The sequence below is a fragment of the Triplophysa rosa genome, linkage group LG17, assembly GCF_024868665.1.
Source record: "Triplophysa rosa linkage group LG17, Trosa_1v2, whole genome shotgun sequence".
Taxonomy (NCBI): Eukaryota; Metazoa; Chordata; class Actinopteri; order Cypriniformes; family Nemacheilidae; genus Triplophysa; species Triplophysa rosa.
In genome coordinates, this window is record NC_079906.1 from 18,144,292 (window position 1) to 18,166,636 (window position 22,345).

The window sequence follows — 22,345 nt, forward strand, 5'->3', positions numbered from 1 at the left end:
GTCTTTGTTTTTTATAATTATATCGCTTGACTACAGTAATAACTGTCTAAAGGAATGTTAAGATGCTTTGCAACAATGCATAACTGTAAATAGTGCTTTATAAATAAAAATTAAATGAATTGAATTAAACACATCCTCCCCCATTCTGCAAGGTGACTTTAGTTTGATGCACTGCGTGTACTGAATGCCCTTGCTACAGTACATATACAGGACATTCACACACAGCTTATCTCCTATTCAAAATCATCCAAACCTATACATAGATGTGACCCTTAAGGCTAGAAACAATAGCTAGGGTAATAACTTTGTTTTCCTCATTAGAAAAGGCCTGCTGGGTATATGGTCCCTCTGGATCTAAAGCTCACAATAGCTTTCTCTGTTATGAGTGTGTTAAAGTAATTGGGGTAGGTGTGGATTAATGGTTAATGTCGGTTCTTGAAGAGGGGTTTATAAATGTCTGAAACTGTCTGTCACTCACTGCTTTCTAGAAAAATATTTTACCGCTTGTATGATGCTTTTTTATAGCTCACGAGGCTTGAGGATGCTATCGGTTACATTTGACTGAAGTTTCAACATTGTCACAAATGTTTTTTCTTAGGAGAAATCAAAATAGGCACAAGGGAGCATGTGGACATACAGTAGGAGTGTAGAGCTAAAAAATAATGAGAATTTCAATTCATACATATATGAAATCGATTATTTAGCCTTGAAAAAATTGGAGTTTGGATATTTGACTTGTCTAATTAATTTTAGATGCTGTTAAGGTCTTTAACTAAAACTAAAGATTAACAGGTGTTGGTTTTGGTCAAACAGCCGAGCAAAAATCTAAGTTTGCTTTCTATTTATTGTCCTTTTGCTGTGTGAGAGATGCAGTTGAGAAATAAACAAGATCTCATTCAAAGATTTTCATTCCGATGGGTTAAGATTTTATAAAACTTCACCAGTAGATATTTATTAGGTGCCCCACGGGAGCACTTTTGCTGAATGTAGATTATGCAGATGAGATGCACAGACCATCTATATATCTCAATGGTTTCATAGAAAGGCAATGAATATTTATGAGAAGCCAAGCTCGACTGTTGACAGCATTTCACGACTGCAACTTGTTTTTTTCTCATCCTTTGTCTGACCTATTCCACAATAATGTGAAAATGAAGTCTATCCCAGATTGGACAAAAACATTTTTTCTTTGTTTTACAGTGATCTGTGGGTATTAAGAGGAAATGAAAATGAGAACATGTAATGATTTACAATTCGAAGATTGGACATTTACATGTTGCGAGGAAGAAAATCTGAATTCAATATACTTTGCCTCGACCAATTTCCTTTTCTAATTTGCAGTCTATTTGTCGTGTCTTCTTCTTTTTCCTCTCTGCCCTTTCTTGTAGAATTCCTTTCTCTCCTTCCCTGATGACCAATTACCTTGTCAAGGCAAAACCATCTGAGCTTTTTCAGATTGCTCCTTTATTTGGGAATGTGTGTTTGTTTGTCTGTCTTCTTTTTTTACTTCCTGCCTGCAGATCTAAAACAATGTGCCCCGCTGGTAATTTTTCAATGTACGTGTTGCATATTATTCTTTGGTAAATATGTCAGGGTTTGAAATCTAAAATGAATTAAAGGTCTCTCCTGTGCTATAAATGTAAGTATGACAGTGATGGCATGTACTGGATTCTTTACTCTAATGAGATGTCATTCTTTGACACTTACAAAGCTCACATATTTCCTCTCAGTCCTTCATTCGGTTTCTTTCTGTGTTGACATCCAGGTGTACACCAGGTGTTGTGGCTGAACACACAGCAAAATTCATTATTCATTGGGAGAGAACAATGCAATGAAATGTCTTTTAATTGAGTTTTGACACGCTTTATTAAAGCCACTAGCACAAATGTATTTATTATCAGCTTTGCTTGGCTGCATGAAAGGATCCTATTGGTCTTCTGGCAAAGTGCAGCCTGGAGTCTGTCTCATCGAAACGTGGGCGTGTACAAGATTAATTACTGGACATGAAGTTCAATATTTGCTTGCCAGGGGAAAGGCAAAACAGATGTGACTTCAAATCTGTTAAATATTTAGCTTAACATTGGGTCCGTGTATTGGTGTCGTAAATCAAGCGGGGTGAGTAATAGATTGGCGTGTTGTTTAGAAGGAAATGAACCCATGGTGCTGCCTGGAGTGTTGAAGGTGTCCATAGTCCTGTTATTGGCTTTTGCTGTTGTTTGTTTGTGGTGGAGGTGCCTAAGGGCTTTGAAGAAATGGTTTCCAGGGATGTGATGTGCCGTCTTTGCTGCTAGACTATACTTGGTTTTTCCCGTCTCCTTGAAGTGCCAGACCCCCTGATGGGGAAATCTTTTTTCACGTTTTATGGCTGTGTGCAGATTGGCAAGGGAAAGATTAAATAAAAGGGCCGTCAGACAGAAAGAATAATACTTAAATACTAACACGTGCAATTTATCTATGGCTTATATTATATTATTAATGGTGTTTTTTATTTATTTTTTATTTCTTGAAAAAAGGTATTTTAGTACATTTATTGGTACACAGTATTTAACAATTTAGAAAATGATGATAACATAATATTTCTTTGTCGTTTTTCGACCCTTACAATAATGTCTCTAAAATGATTTCACTGGTAGAACCTGTGAGCAAAAGTTCTATAGTGTGGCTATAAAGGTGCCATGTGTAATATTTAAGGGGATCTACCGACACAAATATATATGTCGGTAGATCCGCCTAAATATTTTATATATATTATCGAACCGTATTTTTACTGTGACAGTAGTGTATGTGAGTAAAGAAAGAGAGAGTGTTTATGGTTTGTAGTGTGCTTTATTTTGGAAAGTTGGAGAAGCACTGTCCTAGATGAACATCATGGTGTTGTTGGCTGCCTCTTTTCCTCTCCTTTTCACCTTCATCCAGAATTTGTTTGATAGGTGTTAGATCAGAAGACTGGGGTAGAGAGACCATCCCCATACACAAGTTTTGTGCTCCAAATAGAATTGACATGTATTGGATTATATCTTGCTGAAATGCCAGTCCTCCACCCACCAATCTGGATCCAGTAGGAATGTTGTGTGATCCTGATAGATTTTCAAGGACTCTCCGTCTTCATGGTTCTGTGAAATTAATATTTTCTCAATCCCCAAGACTCCAGCCACCAAAACAACCCGAGACAATCACAATGGGGGTCCATGATTCAGTGTGGTTATGACACAACTTTAGACACATTTCAAAGTCCAACATCTTTACTAAAGCCTTCAGTTGACCATTCACTGTGTTTTTAGATCCTTGGAAGAAATGCTAGAAATGTTTTGAAGTGTTTCTGGTTATATAAATGTCAAGGGGAGTGTTCTGGATAGCTGTCTATTTTAGTAATTCTGTTTTGGGACATCCGTAGTTAAAAAGGCTAGTTCACCCCTATAAGTAAATTCTGTCATCATTTATTCACCCTCATGACATTCTAAACCTATATGACTTTCTTTGTTCAGTAGAATACAAAGGAAGATATTTTAAAGAACCAAACAACACTGGCCTCTATTGACTTCCATTGTATGGACATAAAACCAAAATACATTTCTCAAAGTATATGTTCCATAGAAAAAAAGAGTCATATACAGGTTTTGAGGCTTTCACATGGTAAACAGCGAGTTCGTGTGACAGATTGAAGGCCTTTGCTGCTTGTGTTCTGAATGATGATTATAGTGGAGGCCGTCAGTCTATTTCTAGAATTTCTCACCCCATGGGTTGTACCCTACCCACCTCCCTCAGTGAAACATGACCTGGTTCTCTTTCCTGGTAAGAGCGCTGTCCTCGGCTCCCTCCTCATGACCACAACTGACCATGTACCAAACCTTGAGATTTCAAAACATCACTTCATGTTTAGCAGAACAAGCCACTTTGTGTTGTTTTTAAAATGTTGTTCAGTTGAAAGTGCTGAAGAAAACAGATCGTCTTTAGGATGATATTGAAAGTTTAGAGAAAAATAAGAATGTGTGAAAAAGTCTGTTCATTTGTAGATTTTGATGTGGCTGTTTCAGGGCACAGGGTCACAGTGAACCCTGCTGTTCGTCTGTCCAGTGGTGTTAAGTTATTTCTGCAGGGCGCCAGATTTTTGTTCCAGCTCGGCTGACATATCTGGGGCATTTCATCAAGGAGATTCTCAAGGAGACTTCTGCGTTTGTAGTAAGATAACTTTTTACAAACATAGACATAGACAAGGAGTGAAACCAGAGGATAATTTTTACTGTTTAGTTGTTTCTCATTCTTTGTTTAAATCTGAAGACAGCAAAATATATTTGCCTGCCTTATATACAGACATGGGAAAATTAGGAGACCATTAAAAAAAAAAAGTTTTTCAGAATTTACTATCTGTAGGTATGCGTTTAGGTAAAATGATCATTTTTGTTTTATTCTGTAAACCACTAACAAAAAATGTATCCCAAATTTCAAATAAAAATATTGTCTCTATTTGCATTTATTTGCAGAAAATGACAACTAGAGAAACAGATCAAAATAACAGAAAAGATGGTTTGCATTTTTTTAGACCTCAAATACTGCAAAGAAAACAAGTTCATATTCACATTTAAGCAATACAACAGCAATATTTGTACATGTGTTTAAAAACGTTTTAAAATGATTTTTTATGTGACAACCTTGTCACAGTTTACATGCGTGTCTTGTCATGCTGTCAATCTCTCACATTGCTGACGGATGACTTTGTCACTCCTGAGGTTTGATTTAGTTGATTCAACAAAGTGGGCACAATACATCTAGAAATGCTGATCAAATGAAAATTAGGAATGGTCTCTTAATTTTTCCACGGCTGTATAATAACCTAATTCGTTATCACTAAATTCTTCTGTAAATTCGAACAATTGTTCGGTGTCATGCAGCTCACTGGTGTTATGGGCTTTGTCAAGTGCAGTAGTCAAAGTCAGTGAGTATTGGAGTGTCACGACAGTGAAAGTGTCTGAATGAACATAAACACCGCCTGCCTGTCTTAAATGGCATCTTAATTTGTCACTTTGATTGCATTAGGGCCCATATCTTGCTGTGAAAAAGACACTTTCTCACTGTCATGAATATTTTGATAAGGCAGACCTAAGGCCTGTCATTTCCCGACGCTCTGATTACAAATTCACTTTGTATAGAGAGCGGTGTGGAGATCGACATTCAAAAGCATGATCATTTCAGTCCAGATGAGTCAAAGCCCAAGAAAATGTGTCATGAATCATAAAACTATCAGAACGTAGAGATCTCAACTTCTATAATCTTGTTTTATTCCCTGTATTAAAAAATGCCACCGCAATCTGATACTCTACTTCAGTATTCACTTAGTAGATCAGACACGGCCTTAAGTGTCTTTCCATCACATTAGTGATTACATTCGATAGTAATTCTCTTCAGAGCGCTGTTTAAAGGAACAGTTCACTGTGAAAAATCTGTCACCATTTACTCACATTTAAAGGTACAGTGCGGGATGTTTTGTATGATCTGTTAACAGAAATGCAATATAACATACAAAACTGTGTCTTTAGATGTGTATAAAAACCTTACGTAATGAAAAGTTATGTTTTTATTACCTTAGAATAAACCAGTTGTATCTACATAGGGAGCGGGCCTATCTACATAGAATTTGTTATGTTGCGCAGCCATGTTTTGTACAGTAAGCTCTAACGGACAAACAGCTCTACAGAGCGCGTTTCGTATATGTTGGTCTTCGTGTGTGTTTTAAGACGCAGCTTGCGTCATCACTGAGTTGAAGACGCACAAAGTAGTAAGTCGTAGTACGGAGAGGAGGAGGAGTCGTCGTCTAGCTGAAGCAATTGATTGTTCTGTCTTAGAAGTTTTGATAAAATGGAGGACCATGCGTATTGTGCACAAGCGCCGACAGAGCGTGAATCTCCGTCGTCAAAGAAGCGCAAACGTGATGCTGCCAGACGAATTAGAGACAAACGGCGGCAGAAATCCAGGATAAACATCGGTGTATCTATTACCAGATGGAAGGCACTGTTGAAAGACAAATGTTTTCAAGGCGACGCCGAAGTTGCCTGTTTTCTGCTAGACTGGTAAGATAATTCAACATTTTCAATGTTTCCACTTTTTCAATGTTTACCAAACAACTGTTTTGTTGAAACGGTAACGTTAGCATTTTATACAAATGGCCATATAACCTCCGAATAATAATGTATTTCCGTCCCTGCGGTACGTACTCCGGTTGTTCCTGACTTTACAAAGGGGGAGACAAACGTCTACTAACTTACACCTAACTGCCTATGTCGCTGTCAGATCAAACGCTTTGAACAGCGTTGCTATTTATGATTAGCTAACTTTAGTTACTTCACTACTCTCAGCGTGTACTAGATAGCACGCAAGAAATATATCTAATTATAGAATTGTAACAGTAACTTTCACAATAGAATACATGTTAAATGATTAATTACGTTAATATATTGCCTTACCTGCTTGTATCACTACTATCCGCTGTCTCAGTAGACGACATCCTTTTTTACTGTTGCGGCCTCCGTTGTAATTCGAAAGAAAGGGGTGGGCAAATGACTCAGAGATTCTTTGCAAAACTATAATACAAAGCTAGTGGCCGCTGATTTTCAAGAACTGCGCCTTTAAGACTTGTAAATGGGAAGATTATCACTGAACCGTGACTTTAAAATTCGCTCGGTTGCTTAAAGAAAGCTATATGCACCTTATTTTTTAAGACAGCAATTATGTTTTTTTGCAATTACAGCTGCGTCTCTCCTGGCAGGTGCGCCGTTTTGCATTTTTAATGTGCACATGCGAGAACTGTCAGGGTCTTTGATTGTATAGTTCACATTTACCCTTGGAGACTGTTGCAGATCGAGTCAGCATGAGGCAGGCTGGCCACTGCGAAGATCAAAAAGCAGAATAACAGACAGATCTGACACACAGCCAAAATATTAGATGTGCCACAGCTGCTAGATGCATCATTAAGGAGAGAATAAGCTCAGTCGAGGCCGGCAATGAAAAACAACCGGTTTGACCGAGACTTTAGCGGTTGGATCCCAAAGGTTAGTCTCAAGTGTGAGGGGAAATCTGCCTGACTGTTAACACTCTTAAAGGTTATACATCTGATAAAACTGATTGTTTGTTTATAATGACCTTACATTTGATGGCATTCTCATGTACGGTATACAGGTGCTGGTCATATAATTAGAATATCATCAAAAAGTTGATTTATTTCACTAATTCCATTCAAAAAGAGAAACTTGTATATTATATTCATTCATTACACACAGACTGATATATTTCAAATGTTTATTTCTTTTAATTTGATGATTATAACTGACAACTAATTAAAATCCCAAATTCAGTATCTCAGAAAATTAGAATATTACTTAAGACCAATACAAAGAAAGGATTTTTAGAAATCTTGGCCAACTGAAAAGTATGAGCATGAAAAGTATGAGCATGTACAGCACTCAATACTTAGTTGGGGCTCCTTTTGCCTGAATTACTGCAGCAATGCGGCGTGGCATGGAGTCGATCAGTTTGCTGGCCAATTAAGAACAGGGATACCATGGTCCTTAAACCAGGTACTGGTAGCTTTGGCACTGTGTGCAGGTGCCAAGTCCTGTTGGAAAATGAAATCTGCATCTCCATAAAGTTGGTCTTCAAAGTCATCAAAGTTTTTGATGATATTCTAATTATATGACCAGCACCTGTATGCTTTAATCCAAAGTGCTTTCAAACTATACATTTGATCATATGTTCCTTTAGAAACAAACCCATGCCATTGCTAATGACATGCTCAATGAATTGAGATACAGGATAGAGAGTTTTGGTTTACACTTGGGCAGTCTCAGGCCTCCGACAGAAAGCACATGGACCTCCCAATTTCTCAGGCTTGTAATAGCTAATTTGTGATAGTAAACATTTCTTAACAGATTACTAAAGACAAAATTTGAATCATAATTTTGAGGAATGCAAAAATGAGATAAATAGGTATGGGATGGATATACTGTACATTTTTTACTGATACTGTTATGCCCTCTAGTTGCCACAGACAGTATAACTGCAGGTTTTTATACTGTCAAAAATGAGTAAAATTTGTGTCTTTGACTTGTTCTGGGACAGTACCACAATAGACACATCTGCTTTACCCCTTGACTAGTCTGAAATTTATTTTTGTACCTAATTTACCCTCGATGGGTGCACTATTTACTACCTTAAGGTGTTAAAAAAATAATTCAACAAAAAATAAAAATTCTCTCATTATTTATTTAACTTCATATCATTCAGAATCTGTATGTGACTCTTTCTTCTGTGAAACACAAAAGAAGATATTTTGAGAAAGGTTTTGTGTCCATACAATGGAAGTCAGTGGGGTTCAATGTTGTTTTGTTACCAACATTCTTCAAAATATCTTCTTTTGTGTTCTGCTGAAGAAAGAGAGCCATACAGTGCAAGTATTTTTTTACTTCTTTTTTGTGCGAACTATCCCTTTAAGAGTATGCTTGCTGTAGCATACTTTTTAACAGTTCATGTTTTTCACCTAGTCATCCAATAGAGGGAGATATTTTACTTTATTTGATCAGTCTGCTTGTAAAGAATGGTGTGTCTGCATGTAAAACACGGACACAGTGTGGCTCAGTGTTTGATGTCAGGTTTAAATGTATAGTTCACAAACAGGCAAATTCTGTCATAATTTACTTATGTCGATCAAAACCTCTATGACTTTATTTATTTTATGAATATTAGTTTTTTTTATAAGTATATTCACACAGCATACAGTGATAGTGGATGGGAACTAGGGGCTTTCAAATTTAATAAAGAACAAAAACCACCATAAGAGTAACCTCTGCACTATATACCAATTTTCTATCGCTGTACAGTACAAACGTTGTACAACTTTGAAAAGGAATTATGACAGAATCGTAAAGCTGTCACTTTAAGAGACACTAATGGTGTGAACCAATGGTTTTCAGACTTTGTTTATTCCAGCGTGCACCTAGAAAGGTATCTCAAAACCCACCAATATGTTTAAATGGAAATATGGGGAGATGTTTGTTCCACAACATTGAAGCTGTCAAAACTTTTGTCAAGTTGGAGTTGACAAAACTCAAGGAGATTGGAGAAAATGTGTGATTTGTGATAGAATTTAGTAGCTTAGCTATAATTCGCTGCAAATGCCCTAGCGTTGAATTCTGTCTTATCTGCCGTTAGTGATTCAGTGTGAACGACCTGCTAAAATGACAAGGAGGCAGTGTAACCTCACCAGCTGTCCACACAGAGAGACAGACATATTGAAAATATGGTTGTTCGATATAGTCCTAAATGTCTTACACATACAGTCAATTTCTCAAAAGCCTGTTCAGGACACCAAAATAAAAAACAGAAAAAATCACAAGCGTCTTATCACCATTTCTGTCAGAAACAACATTGCAGGTTACTTTATAGGCTATACTCATCTTTACCTGCACGAAGTCAAGTGACGTCAAACTGACATTTTCTATGAAATCGTACCTGACAGCTCAATTTCTAAATCAATATTATAAGCTTGCCGTTGTGAGAAAAATTGATTGGTGGATGTTGTGTCATGAAAATAATGTCACAATGTAAAATAAATCTTCATTCTCTTCAAACCAAATATCATTTTTATTTCATTTGATTTTTTGGGTGCAATATGAGCAGGACACCTTGACTGGTTTCGTGAGAATTCACCAAAGTGTTTGTATGGGACGTTTTTGTGTGTGTGAACATCACCAGCAGTATTTTGAGCTGCATTCTGCAGATTAGTCTCCTTTCATTCCTCCGTTAAATCTCCAGCTCTGAGTCAATGCCCACCACACACACACACACTTGTCTCTCTCCATCCATGTTGCCAAGGGTAACAGTGGAGAAACACACACAGACGTCATGCAGGAAGAAGTGGGGAGGGGAAGTCGAACACACAATGTAGTGTTCTAACACTCAGTATTACACAACCAGGAGAGCATGCCTGTATTGTAGTGGCGTGATGCTGAATTTGCATACTGACAGTCAGAAATGAGTTTCTAGTCATTGCCCGAAGTCCCTTGTGTCGCAGGGACATCTTAATTGTTCTCTCTGTGACTAAAGTTATGACTGCATTGTCATATGTTTGAGCCTTGTAAATGCCAGCGGAGCTGATAGAGGTGACAGATTTTACAAGGTGGGCTTTTTATTGTTTTTTTGTATGCATCATATTTTACACTGTTTTCTTATATTTTACTGTACAGTGTGCTAGATGGAAGATGGACACTCCAGAGTGTTGCTACGAATCATTGTCCCTGTCCTTGAACTAATGAGCTGAAATGCAGAGGCACCGAAAGGCCAGGGGCCAACATCAGCACATAAGTAACCCCCCCTCCATGCACACACTAATAACTTTGGTCACAGATGGTATTTCATGTTATCTAGAGGTTTAATTGGACTGCGATTAATATTGCAAAATCTACTGGTGTGAGGTACCATTAATAATTCTACACAAGTAAAAGGAATTTTAAAAGGTCACTTTAAATACTGACAACTCTGCTGAAGATTTAGATTTTTGGCTATTCAAGGCTATGATAGAATCGATTTTACCTTCACGGTGTGTTAAAGACCCCATAACATCGCATTTGGAGTCGCGTGTCTTTTAGTTTGATTTTTAGCTTTGACGTCATCCATCAACTAATCCTATTCTTACACAAAACTAGACAAGAAGTATTATTTGTTTTGTGCTGCATAGTCCAGTTTAATTTCTCTGGAAACGGAAAGTCCCTTGAGTTGCAAATCATGGTTCATGGTTGTGAATTAAATTAAAATCTATTGGCAAAGCCCTTCAGTATGTCCTGTCATGTGATATCATTTGGTCTTTAAAGGGACAGTTCACCCAAAAATGAAAATTCTGTCATCATTTACTCACCCTCAAGTTGTTCCAAACCTGAATTCATTTCTTTGTTCTGATGAACACAAAGAAAGATATTTGGAAGAATGTTAGCAACTGACAGTTTTGGGGCACCATACCATAGTAGGAATAATTATTGTAGAATTGTAGAATTTTCCTTTTTGGGTAAACTGTCCCTTTAATATTTTTTGGGAAATGTATTGGAGAAAGGGTTTGACCCCAAAGCATTTTTGCTGGTCTGCCGTAACCAAAAAGATGTGCTTGATGACAAGAAGTAAGTGTACCGCACAATATCCATTCTTGGCTTCCGTAAAATGATTCTGTTCACAGTGAACCGTGCACATTTCAACCAAATTGCAGGTTTCCTGCCCAGTCACTGCTCTTCCTATCCATTTAGCAATTTTTGTCCGTCTCTTTGGCTTGTGAGTTAATTCTTTCCGATCTTCAGAGCGAGGTGCTCTTTGCGATAACTGCGTCTGTAGTTCAGATATGGTTAGTCACTCAGAGAAGTGAAGCACTATTTCCAGCTCCGGAGGTGGGGGGCAGTTTGAAGCACTCACTGAGGTCGTGATCGTAGAACATGGAGATGAATACTTGAACGATGTTCTTAAGTGCATACTTACAGTTCCCTTAAGTTTGCTGTAAATCTGCATGAGTATAAATTGAAACACTGTGAACGTTTGGTTTGATATGTGATTGTCTCACATTTACATGATGTAAAATAGTATTGATGTATGTGTGATTTATATTATAATTATACATTTAGCATGTAGGCTAGCGTTTTTAATCACTTTTTTAAAGCTTTTAATTTACTTGAGTGTACATAATTGTTCATAAGTACTGTCCAGTTGGCAACCCACTTTAAAGGAATAGTTCACCCAAAGTCAAATATTTACTAAACGGCATTTGCTTGAAAATATCAGCCTTATGCATATTTTTCAACATGGTCACATTCAGAGCTGTTGAGAGAGAGAGTGGCGACAACGGAAGTCAAAATTCCCGATCGTCACTTGATTCAAGGAGCCTTCAGATAGTCCCAGGAAGCTGTTTATTCTTTTAATTCTTTATTATTTAATTATTTATCACACTAATTTTTATATCAATCAATACATACTGTACACAGACAGATTGGAAACATTGAAACGTTACCATAGTAAACACAGTTTTTTTCAAAATATTCCTGAAGGCTTTTTCAACTGTATCTCAATGTTTTACATTTACATTTAGTCATTTAGCAGACGCTTTACAAATGACTTACACCGTGTCTACACCGGACGCGACACGAGAACCCATTATAGTTTTACATTTGTCCACACTGGATGCGGATTCTTACCCATTAAGAACAAGCAGGTTGTCATGTCGTGTCGCGTCCGGTGTAGTCAAGGTGTTACAAATGAATCATAGATATTTTGTCCATTTTATCGAAGAAAAGGGGAATTTCACGGGAATTTGTGACGAGGTGGCTAATTTGTATGAAATCATACAATCTTATTTGTACATTTTAGTATGATTTGCTTTCACGCCAGTGATGTTTATGGGTGGGATTAGGGGAGGGGCTTCAGTATTGCATTTTTATATAATCGTAAGTTTTTGTATGATTTACATTGTGTGAATTTATAGGAATAAGCCACCTCGTGGGCTTTGAGATCAGTTTGGAAAAGAAAACAATGACAGTCAGTTGCAGTTAGCAGGGAGTGGAGTGGTTATACTGTAGATCTGAGCAGGTAAATGAGAGGTTAGCAGTTGAGCAAAGCAAAAGCTTAAAGAGATGTTAAAGGGGTCATATGGCGGAAGTACGTGTTTTTCTGTGTTTTTGGTGTGTTATAAGTTGCCCATGCATGTATTAGACACGTAAAATTGCACAAATGAAAGTGTGGGAACAAAAGATGCATTCTATCTAAAAGAGAATGCTCAACCAGACTTGCCTGAAACGCCTCGTGTAACCACACCCCCACAAATCTACGTAACTTCGTAACATGATTTGACTAAGACCGCCCAAATCTACACGTAGTTAAGGTGGGCGTAATTGTAAATCTCATTGTATCGCCTGTCAGTACAATTGCTTTGGAACCTGATGTTCCGAATATGGTAAGAGGCGTTACATTTCCGTGAAATGCTTGCAGTATTTGACCAATCACTACGCACTGGTGAACTGGCCAATCATAGCACACCTCGCTTTTCAGAGCGATGAGCTTTGTAAAAAATCAGTGCGTTTCAGAGAGGCGGAGCAAAGAGACGATACAAACATGCACGGTATGTGGAAAATACAACGTTTTTTAAACTTTAAATGGTGTATACACATTGCCTTACATCTAAAACAAACCATAATGTTCGTTTTAGCCGTGCAATATGACTCCTTTAAACACTGAGAATGTTATATTGAAGGTTTTATTTCAGTATAACAAAGACCCCATGACATCGCACAACAACATCATGTGGTAAAGAGACTGTTATTAATGACCATAGAAAGATGCTTATACGAGGCCAAAGGAACATTTGATTAAATTTCCTTATCTTAGAGGTTATTCATTCATACAGTGGTTCTCAGTTATGTTTAACTCTAAACTTTGTCTCAGATGGTCCTATTAAAATAGCCAGATAATTTGGTCCTTGAGGAATTTGATAAATGTTGAACGTTCATACTTAAATCTTTGGCTTTTGATTGCAGGCTATTTCTTCTGAAACTCTAGAGGAGACACATGATTATTGGAAAGAAAGATTAAGATTATTAAAGAAAAGTAAAAGCACAATTTGTTCTTCATTTAATCTCATAGCAATCTAGAAGAAACTATTTAGATGTAAAGAGATCTCATTTGGGATTTATCTTTGTATTATAAAAAGAAGCATGCTGTAATGATCAAAAGCTAAATTTATACCCCTTAAAAAGGATTTATTAATCTTATTGCAATAAAAGAGAGCTGGTTATGGGTTTGGCAGCACCAAGTCAAGATAATAAAATCATATTCAGAACAGCTGCTAAGTGATTAAAGGATAAGGTTTGCCATATACACACACTTCTCTTTTTTTTGACACACACACATTGTCGTCATAAATGAGGAAACGAGGAGACAAAACGAGAAAAGTTGCTTGTTGGCAGCCGCGGTGTCAGACGCACGCCACAAACTGCCTCTTACCACATACTGTGTCTCTCTCACAAACACGAATCCAATGGCTCTTTAGCGAAGTGGCGGCTTGCATTCAGCAGTGTGGAGCTGCAGATCGACAGCTCGCTCTCTCTCCTCCCACCCTCCCTCTCCGTCTCTCTTTCTCCCTCCTCTCTCACCAGCAAACCATCACAGCTCAGCAGTCATCCTGACAGGAGCACGCACTCTTTCTCTCTTCTGCTCTTTCACTGTTTAGAGCGCTCACTCGTTTTTGCAGCATCCAGCCTGCGTGGGGTCCGCGGCGACGAACTGGGATCATTCTCACACCTTTCCTCTCCCCGTCCCCGGGGAGTTTATCGCTGGATTAGTGGACGTTTTTTTTGGGGCCCCTAGAGTAGGAGAAGGACAGGACGAGCGTGAGGATGGCCCAGCAAGCGGCCGTGGGCCACCAGGACACGCTAGCAGTGCCGCCCATGCCCAAGCATGTTGGGTTGAATGAGGACCTGGTGAAGATCCTGAGGGAGAACCTCCTGCAGCAGGAGCGACCCTGCGGGCACCGACGCTCGCCCTCATCCATCTCGCCCAGGCTGTCGCCGAGGAACTCCCCGCGCCTCCTTCGGCGGATGCTCCTCAACAATAATACTCACAAGCAGAGGCGCTTCACGGTGGCACACACCTGGTATGACCCTGTCTTATGTCAGTGGTGCTTTTTTTGGTTTTGTATGCGTTTTTTAATGCGACTTCGCTTTGTTAACATGTTTGAAATGCTATGGTTAAAGGGGATCCTATCTTTATGGAAAACGTGTTTGTTTGTTTTGCTGAGACTGTTGATTGGCATGAGAGTGATGTTCTGTGATGTCTTTGAATTGTTTCTGCAAGCGTTGTACCTGCCACCCGACAGTTTCTGCTTCCTATTGAATGCCAGCAACGAAGAGAAAGCGGGCTTTTTCAGCCTGCCAGCAGGGTTGCACGCTTTTTTGAGTGTGCAGGTAAACAAATATGAATGTGCATGCTCCCCTTTGATACTTCCTATTCTTCCATAACACCTGGCAGATGCTCTCTCACCAATACTGAATAAATCATACTTGCATAAATGCTCTTTTAAGCGTTGCCCCTAAGGGCCAACCCTAGAGCGTTGGGAGAAGAAGAATTTTATTTTTCACTTCTGTTCATCTTTAAATCTCTTAATCTTCCACATTCCTGCCAGCAAAACCGATAGACTGTTTTTTTGTCAAATGTGTCAGATTATTGGGCTCTGGGGTAGTTTTCGCATTGCCCTCTACAATGTTTAATTCCTAATTTCACACTGCTTCTATTTTATCCTATTTTAATTCTATATCTTATACCTCATTTTTCTTAGATTTATTTAATTAGTTTATTTATTACAGTTCATTTAAATACTCACCATAGTTAAAATGTAGGCAAATTATGAAAATGTACTAAAGATATCAAATTAAGTTCTGATAATCAGATTTATTATTTATTCATATTTATCTTCTGGCTATATCATATGTATACAGTAGGAAGATAGACAACATATATAACAATAAAGTATGAATATGCACAAACAATGAGAGTACAGTATATGACTGGTGTTATAAACTGGTGTTCATGGGGTCTGTACTGTAGGTCTTTATCGCTCTTCACACTCTATTAGATGAGCAATTTTCGTGTGTTGCGACTCCCTGTCTTTAGGTTTGTTTATTATGGCACTTGTCTTTGCACTGCGAGTTTCTGGTGACACCACACGCGTCTCCCAGTAACAGCGCGTCACTTTAAAAGCGCTCACGTGGCGAGCATCATCGCGCGTTTCAACGCAAGTTTCGCCTTGGCTCGCCTAAAGTTAAACTTTATTAAAACTATTAACAGCTTTACAAAGCGACCTGACTTCTGAAATACGTGAGAATTAGCTTTTTATATGCACGCACAGATTCCTGCACCCCTGCACGAGCACTGCGGGTGAGAAAGAACGCGCCGGACTGGAGCGGATCACAAAACTACAGACTGAAAGAAGGTCAAAATAATGTTTGATTTGTTAATTTGTTATGGGTGAATTAATTCACTTTTTTTTTCATAATAACGCCCAACTTGCAGAGCACAGAGTTAACCATGCCTACTTATTTACATTCCGGTAACGGAATATTCCGTCATTCCGCCCAACCCTACTGTCACAAACCACATTTCAAACACACTTAACAGAATTGCAGTGGTTTTCTTTTTATATCCTATTTCCGATTCCATCTCAAGAGTGGTGCGCCATGTTGAGAAAAACCTCATTCTCATATGTCATGATGCAAATGAAATGACACCTTTATTCATTGGATGCAGTGCTTTTTGTCTCGTTTTGTTGTATTGAACGGTTCTGTCAAGATGATGTCTCTGCAGAGAAACGCTTTGACCGATCTTGAAAGGCTCAAAATTGATGCTCTCATCCTTGGACTGTCGGTTTGTTTGGATACGAGACTGCTTTTAGAGAATATCGTCATTTAAAACCGCAGGGGGTGTAATGATGGTGTCAGTCTGCACTCATTACAGCTTCTGTAAGTGTAGATGATTCTGCCCTACACATTTGCCCTATGCCATGATGGCAAGTCAACATGATTCAAACGTGTCTACAGACGTAATGCGCGGCGATAAGGTGCGTGCCTAAAATTTTACATCAGAGGTGTGTGGTTGTATTGTTGAGATAAAACCCCTTGTTATGTGTATTTGTGTACTTTCTGCTGATGTGGAGAGAACGGCTCAAAGACATCCCACATCTTAAAGGTATGGGTGCTTTTTTATATAAAACCTATAATATAAAATATATCTCGCATTGCACTTTAGTTAAACAGCTGTTGGATCTGAATCCTTTTTTAACACCATCTAGGCAGGAAATAGTGCCATCAATCATCTGAAATAGAGCCCTGGGTTTCAGCTGCCCTGGGAGGAGATCTCAATGATGCCCACAGATCGAAATCTCTCATACAGTAGACGTGTCTTGTTTGTAACAGCAGATGGTCGGGGAAATTAAATAATATACTGCTTATTAGAAAACGCTGCTAATCCTGATGAACATATTTGTCTGTTAAGATTTCTTATGAATCATAGCTGAGATGGCAGTCTGTCTTAACGTGATAGGTCACCCAAAGATGAAAATTCTGTCATCATTTACTCACTCTCTTGTCATTTCAAACCTGTCTGACTTACTTTCTTCTGCAGACCACAAAAGAAGATATTTTGAAGAATGTTGTTATCCGGCATCCATTGACTTGCATTGGTTTTGTGTCCATACAACAAGAAGTGAATGGGTGCTGGCGCTGTTTGGTTCAAAATATCTTCTTTTGTGTTCTGCGGAAGAAAGAAAGTCGTACAGGTTTGAAATGATAAGAGGGTGAGTAAATAAAGACAGCATTTTCATCATAAGGGTGAACTACCCCTTTAAAGGGATAGTTCACCCAAAAATAAAAATCCTGTCATCATTTAGGCTACTCACCTTCTAATTGTTCCAAATCTGTATACATTTCTTTGTTCTGATGAACACAGAAAGATACTTGGAAGAATGCTTATAACCAGACAGATTTTGCACCCCATTGACTACCGTAGTAGGAAAAAATACAATGGTAGTCAAAAGTGCCCCAGAATTGTTTGCTGTCCTACATTCTTCAGAATGTCTTCTTTTGTGGTCAACAGAACAAAAAAAATGCTAAAGTAATTTTTCCTACTATGGGAGTCAAGATCTGTTTGGTTATAAGCATTCTTCCAAATATCTTTCTCTGTGTTCATCAGAACAAATACATTTATACAGATTTGGAACAATTAGAAGGTGAGTAAATGATGACAGAATTTTCATTTTTGGGTGAACTATCCCTTTAAAATGTTGTTATTTCTTATATTATGTCTTTGCAAAGATCTTCTGAATAATGTTGTATTTTGTTGCAGATGTCAATTGTTTGTTCATCCAAGCGAAATTGATGGAAGTTTGATGCAAATTCATCTCTCGTAAACCCTGATCGCATAAGGCAATAAGTAAAAACTGGCTTCAATGTAAAATCTGGGATCTGAAGCGAAACCAGTCGAAAACCATTTGACGCAGCTCACAGTGTTTTTCAGATTGTTTACTCAGAGTTATTTGGACGGGGCTGCATTATGTTGTATGAATCTGGATGCCCGCTGTGATAAAATGGGCATTTGGTGGTAATGATACGAGTTTGAAAAATGGGAAGAACGCAAGATTTACAGCAATCCTCAAATCATTGGCCCTTTGTGACAAATGCAAGATATTTTCACAAATGTACGACACAGATCATCAGAACCTCTGCATGCACGCTGCGAACACATTTCCTCGCGCTCTCTCTCTCAAGCTGAGCACAGTCATACACACGCTCGTGCTGAAACACACACACAAAAAAACACTCAGAACTACACACAGTCACGATTCCATCACAGCTCTTTCTCTCTCGCTCACCAGCACCGTGAGTTACCTCAGTAATAAGTCAGGAAAAAAGGTTTGTGAGATTTCCTGAGGCCTTGAACTGAAGAATGCGAGGGGTGATGTAAGAGAGGCGCTGTTGGGATGGGAAGAGAACGCACATCAGGCTCTGTGCTATCTTTCTGCACGCCCTGAGCAGGTTGAGGGGAGGCTGAACTTCTTTGTAACTTGTACCTTTTGCAGAAATGATCCACAATCAGCCCACCAGGTCACCCAGTCGTTTCAGACGACACTCCCACAGACCGCCCACAGCAGGTTTTCTCAACGTTCTTTTCACATTGCAGACATAACTGAAAAGCATGTGCTTGATCTGGCAAGCTTTGTTCAGATTTAAGGGTACTTTTTGTACAATTTTCTCAAACAATGGTGGCCAAAAGTGATGTCCAGCTTTAGACAGTTGACATCTTTGCTCTTTTTTTCTAATGTTTAACCAAAATGATTGTATGCTTGTTGCATTGGTGTGAATTTTTCTTTGCAGTTTTTGTATATCATACCCATATGTGTATAATAAAACCCCATATTTTCTGATATGCAAGGTTTTGCTTTTTGCCAAATAATTTTGTCCAATAAATAAGTTATATTTTATGGATGGTTTCATTTAACCTGAGGTAACAATGAAAGCAAATACTGTACAAACTTGCCACTGGACATCACTTTTGGCCCCTACTGCATTTGTTTTTTTCCATAGATTTTGGACAAACCCACCGTTAGACATTATGTAATTCACAATGAACCGTGATTGGTCACTTTACATGTCAGTCAGACAGTCTTTATCAGTCTGTGTTGTCGGGTCTCTGCCAGACTAAGATGCAATGAGGACCACCAGACCTTATGCTGATGCTGTTTAGTCAAAGATCTGGCTCTTTTGAAGGGACAGTTCACCCCAAAATAAAAATTCTGTCATCATTTACTCACCCTCGAGTTGTTCCAAGTCTGTATAAATTTCTTTGTTCTGATGAACACGGAGAAAGATATTTGGAAGAATGCTTGTAACCAAACAGTTCATGGCCAACATTGACTACAATAGTAGGGAAAATTACAATGGTAGTCAAAAGTACCATAGAACTGTATGCTTTCCTACATTCTTTTAAATATCTTCTTTTGTGTTCATCAGAACAAAGACATTTATACAGATTTGGAACAACTTGAGGGTGAGTAAATAAAGACAGAATTTTCATTTTAGGGTGAACTGTTCCTTTAAGATTACCCACCCATAACCCTCACTCCAAAACTCCTATACCAACACTGCATTGATTTTATCTCCATTTTTTAACCCTCCATCTCGTTTTATCTAAAGGACTCTGAAGCTTTCTGAAATGACTGTTGGATTTCACAGCAGCGGAGAAAGTTGGTTTTATACTGTATGGATGAGGGTGTGCATGTATGGGGCCATGGAGAAAAAGTTTCAAAAAGTGCTGGAGAGGCAGGAAAGATGCCGTGGGAGGGAAGAGGTGGACTTCAACCGAGGTGCTCGAGTCAAACCAGCAGCGAGCAGAGAGCGGGCGTACATGCAATACTGATGTGTAAGAAAAACACGAGGTAATCTCTCAACATCAATGCAGCGCTCTGTGCCAGGCGCCCTGCAGTACAGCGATGCGTGGGTGGCTTGAGCTGTATTCACAGAGGGCCTTAACTTAATCAAAGCAATTGTTTTCTATGGAGATACAATTGAACGACTTTCAGTTAGAGAAAGTAGAAAAGTTAGAAGAACAAGACTCATATTTTGGTGTAGCAGAGAGGTAGCCGAAACTATTTTGGTCGTTTCAAGCCCTGTAGATGTTTGACAAACTTTCATTTTTATTTTGCATGATGTCCAAGAGTGAACATACAAGCATTAGAGATTTTTTTTTCTAAAAGTTACATAATTTTCCACCACAGTGTCATTTTTGTCACATCTCAAATTATTAACACAGAGAAAGACATTTGGAAAAATTGTGACCAAACAGTTCTTGGCCACCATTGACTACCATAGTTGGAAAAATGACAATGGTAGTCAAAAGTGTCCCAGAACTGTTTGCTTTCCTACACACAGTAAAATCGCCAGTGTTAAAAAGGTCAAATTAACACTCTCAAAGTGTGGATTATATAAACACTGTGAGAGTTAATTTGACCCTTTTTAAAACTGGCGATTTTGCTGTGCATTCTTCGAAATATCTTTTGCGTTCAACAGAACAAAGCATTAATAAAGAATTTTTTCCTACTATGGTAGTTAATGGTGACCAAGAACTGTTTGATGGTTACAAGTAGAGGTGGGCGGAATGGCCAAAAATCTATTTCACGGAATGAGTAATTTTATTTCACGGTAATGATATATTTCATGAAACAATCTCCCATTATAATTCTATATTTTATACCTCATTTTTCTTAGATTGATTTAACTAATTTATTTATTACAGTTCATTTAAATGCTCACAATAGTTAAAATGTAGGCAAGTTATGAAAATGTACTAAAGATATCAAATTAAGTTCTGATAATCAGATATATTATTTATTCATATTTATCTTCTGGCTATATCATATGTATACAGTAGGAAGATAGACAACATATATAACAATAAAGTATGAATATGCACAAACAATGAGAGTACAGTATATGACTAGTGTTATAAACTGGTGTTCATGGGGTCTGTACTGTAGGTCTTTATCGCTCTTCACACTCTATTAGATGCGCACTTTTCGTGTGTTGCGACTCCCTGTCTTTAGGTTTGTTTATTATGGCGCTTGTCTTTGCACTGCGAGTTTCTGGTGACTCCACACGCGTCTCCCAAAACTGGAGGTAGAAGCGCGTCACATCAAAGCGCTCACGCGCTCGCGAGCATCATCGCGCATTTCAACGCAAGTTTCACCTTGGCTCGCCTGAAGTTAAACTTTATAAAACTATTAACAACTTTTCAAAACAACCTGACTTCTAAAATACGTGTTGAGAATGAGCTTTTTTAAATGCTGGCGCAGATCCCTGCACGAGCACTGCGGGTGAGAGAAGCGCCGGACTGGAGCGGATCACTAAACCACAGACTGAAAGAAGGTCAAAAGAATGTTTGATACGGTCATTTGTTACGGGTGGATTAATTCATTAGTTTTTTTTCAGAATAGCGCCTAATTTACAGAGCGACGAGTTAACCACGCCTACTTATTTACATTCCGCGGAATACACGGAATAGAAAAATCTCTTACGGTTGACATTTTATTCCGCAGTAACGGAATATTCCGTCATTCCGCCCAGCCCTAGTTACAAGCATTCTTCCATATATCTTTCTCTGTGTTCATCAGAACAAAGAAATTAATACAGATTTGCAACAATAAATGATGTCATCAACAAGTAAATGATGACAGAATTTAGATTTATTCCTTTAAATGTTTCTTTTTAAAAAGTGTTGTTGACCAAGTGTGTGCAATTTTTATGTTTCTTTTATTATGGATCATTTGTAGGTCCCTGTTTTTTGTTTAATAGTTGGAGTAGGATTATTTTGAGCACGAAAATGTTTTGGATATATAGCCTATGTATTTCGGTTTTTAATATGGATTTAGTTGTTGAATATCCGTGTTACCCAATTTGAGGGGCTGTATATTTTTGGAATTGGTCTGCAGTATTTTTTTATTTTGAATGTGAGATTACATACGAATGTCAGGGCTCCAGACTGCACCTAAAACGGTCGCATTTGCAACTAAAAATATTAATTTGCGAGTGATATTTTTGCTTAGGTCGCCAGTCGCCAATTTACTCGTTTTTAAAGTGTTTACAACGGAAGCGACACAATTAAAAAAAAAAACGCCAGGCTAGCGAGAAAGAGAGCTGTGCAGGTCTCAGGAAGGTGCATTTCCCGACCTCAAGAGGTGCTTTAGAGGCATACGCGACCGACTTCCATGTCGGACCGACGCCCGGTTCGA

General features: G+C 38.4%; 1 protein-coding gene across 2 annotated transcripts in view; it reads left to right on the plus strand.

The window, feature by feature from the left end:
- Positions 1–22,345, plus strand: part of pde4d (phosphodiesterase 4D, cAMP-specific) — a 108,793-nt gene that overhangs the window by 13,008 nt on the left and 73,440 nt on the right. The window contains exon 1 of one of the 2 annotated variants that reach the window (XM_057356209.1): positions 14,036–14,665. The exons of the other annotated variant lie outside the window; for it this stretch is intronic. Within the exon in view, the coding sequence (XP_057212192.1) occupies positions 14,409–14,665 (257 nt within the window). The 5' untranslated portion in view covers positions 14,036–14,408. Of the gene's footprint in view, positions 1–14,035; positions 14,666–22,345 lie in introns of those variants that run through there. 2 annotated transcript variants of the gene reach the window in all.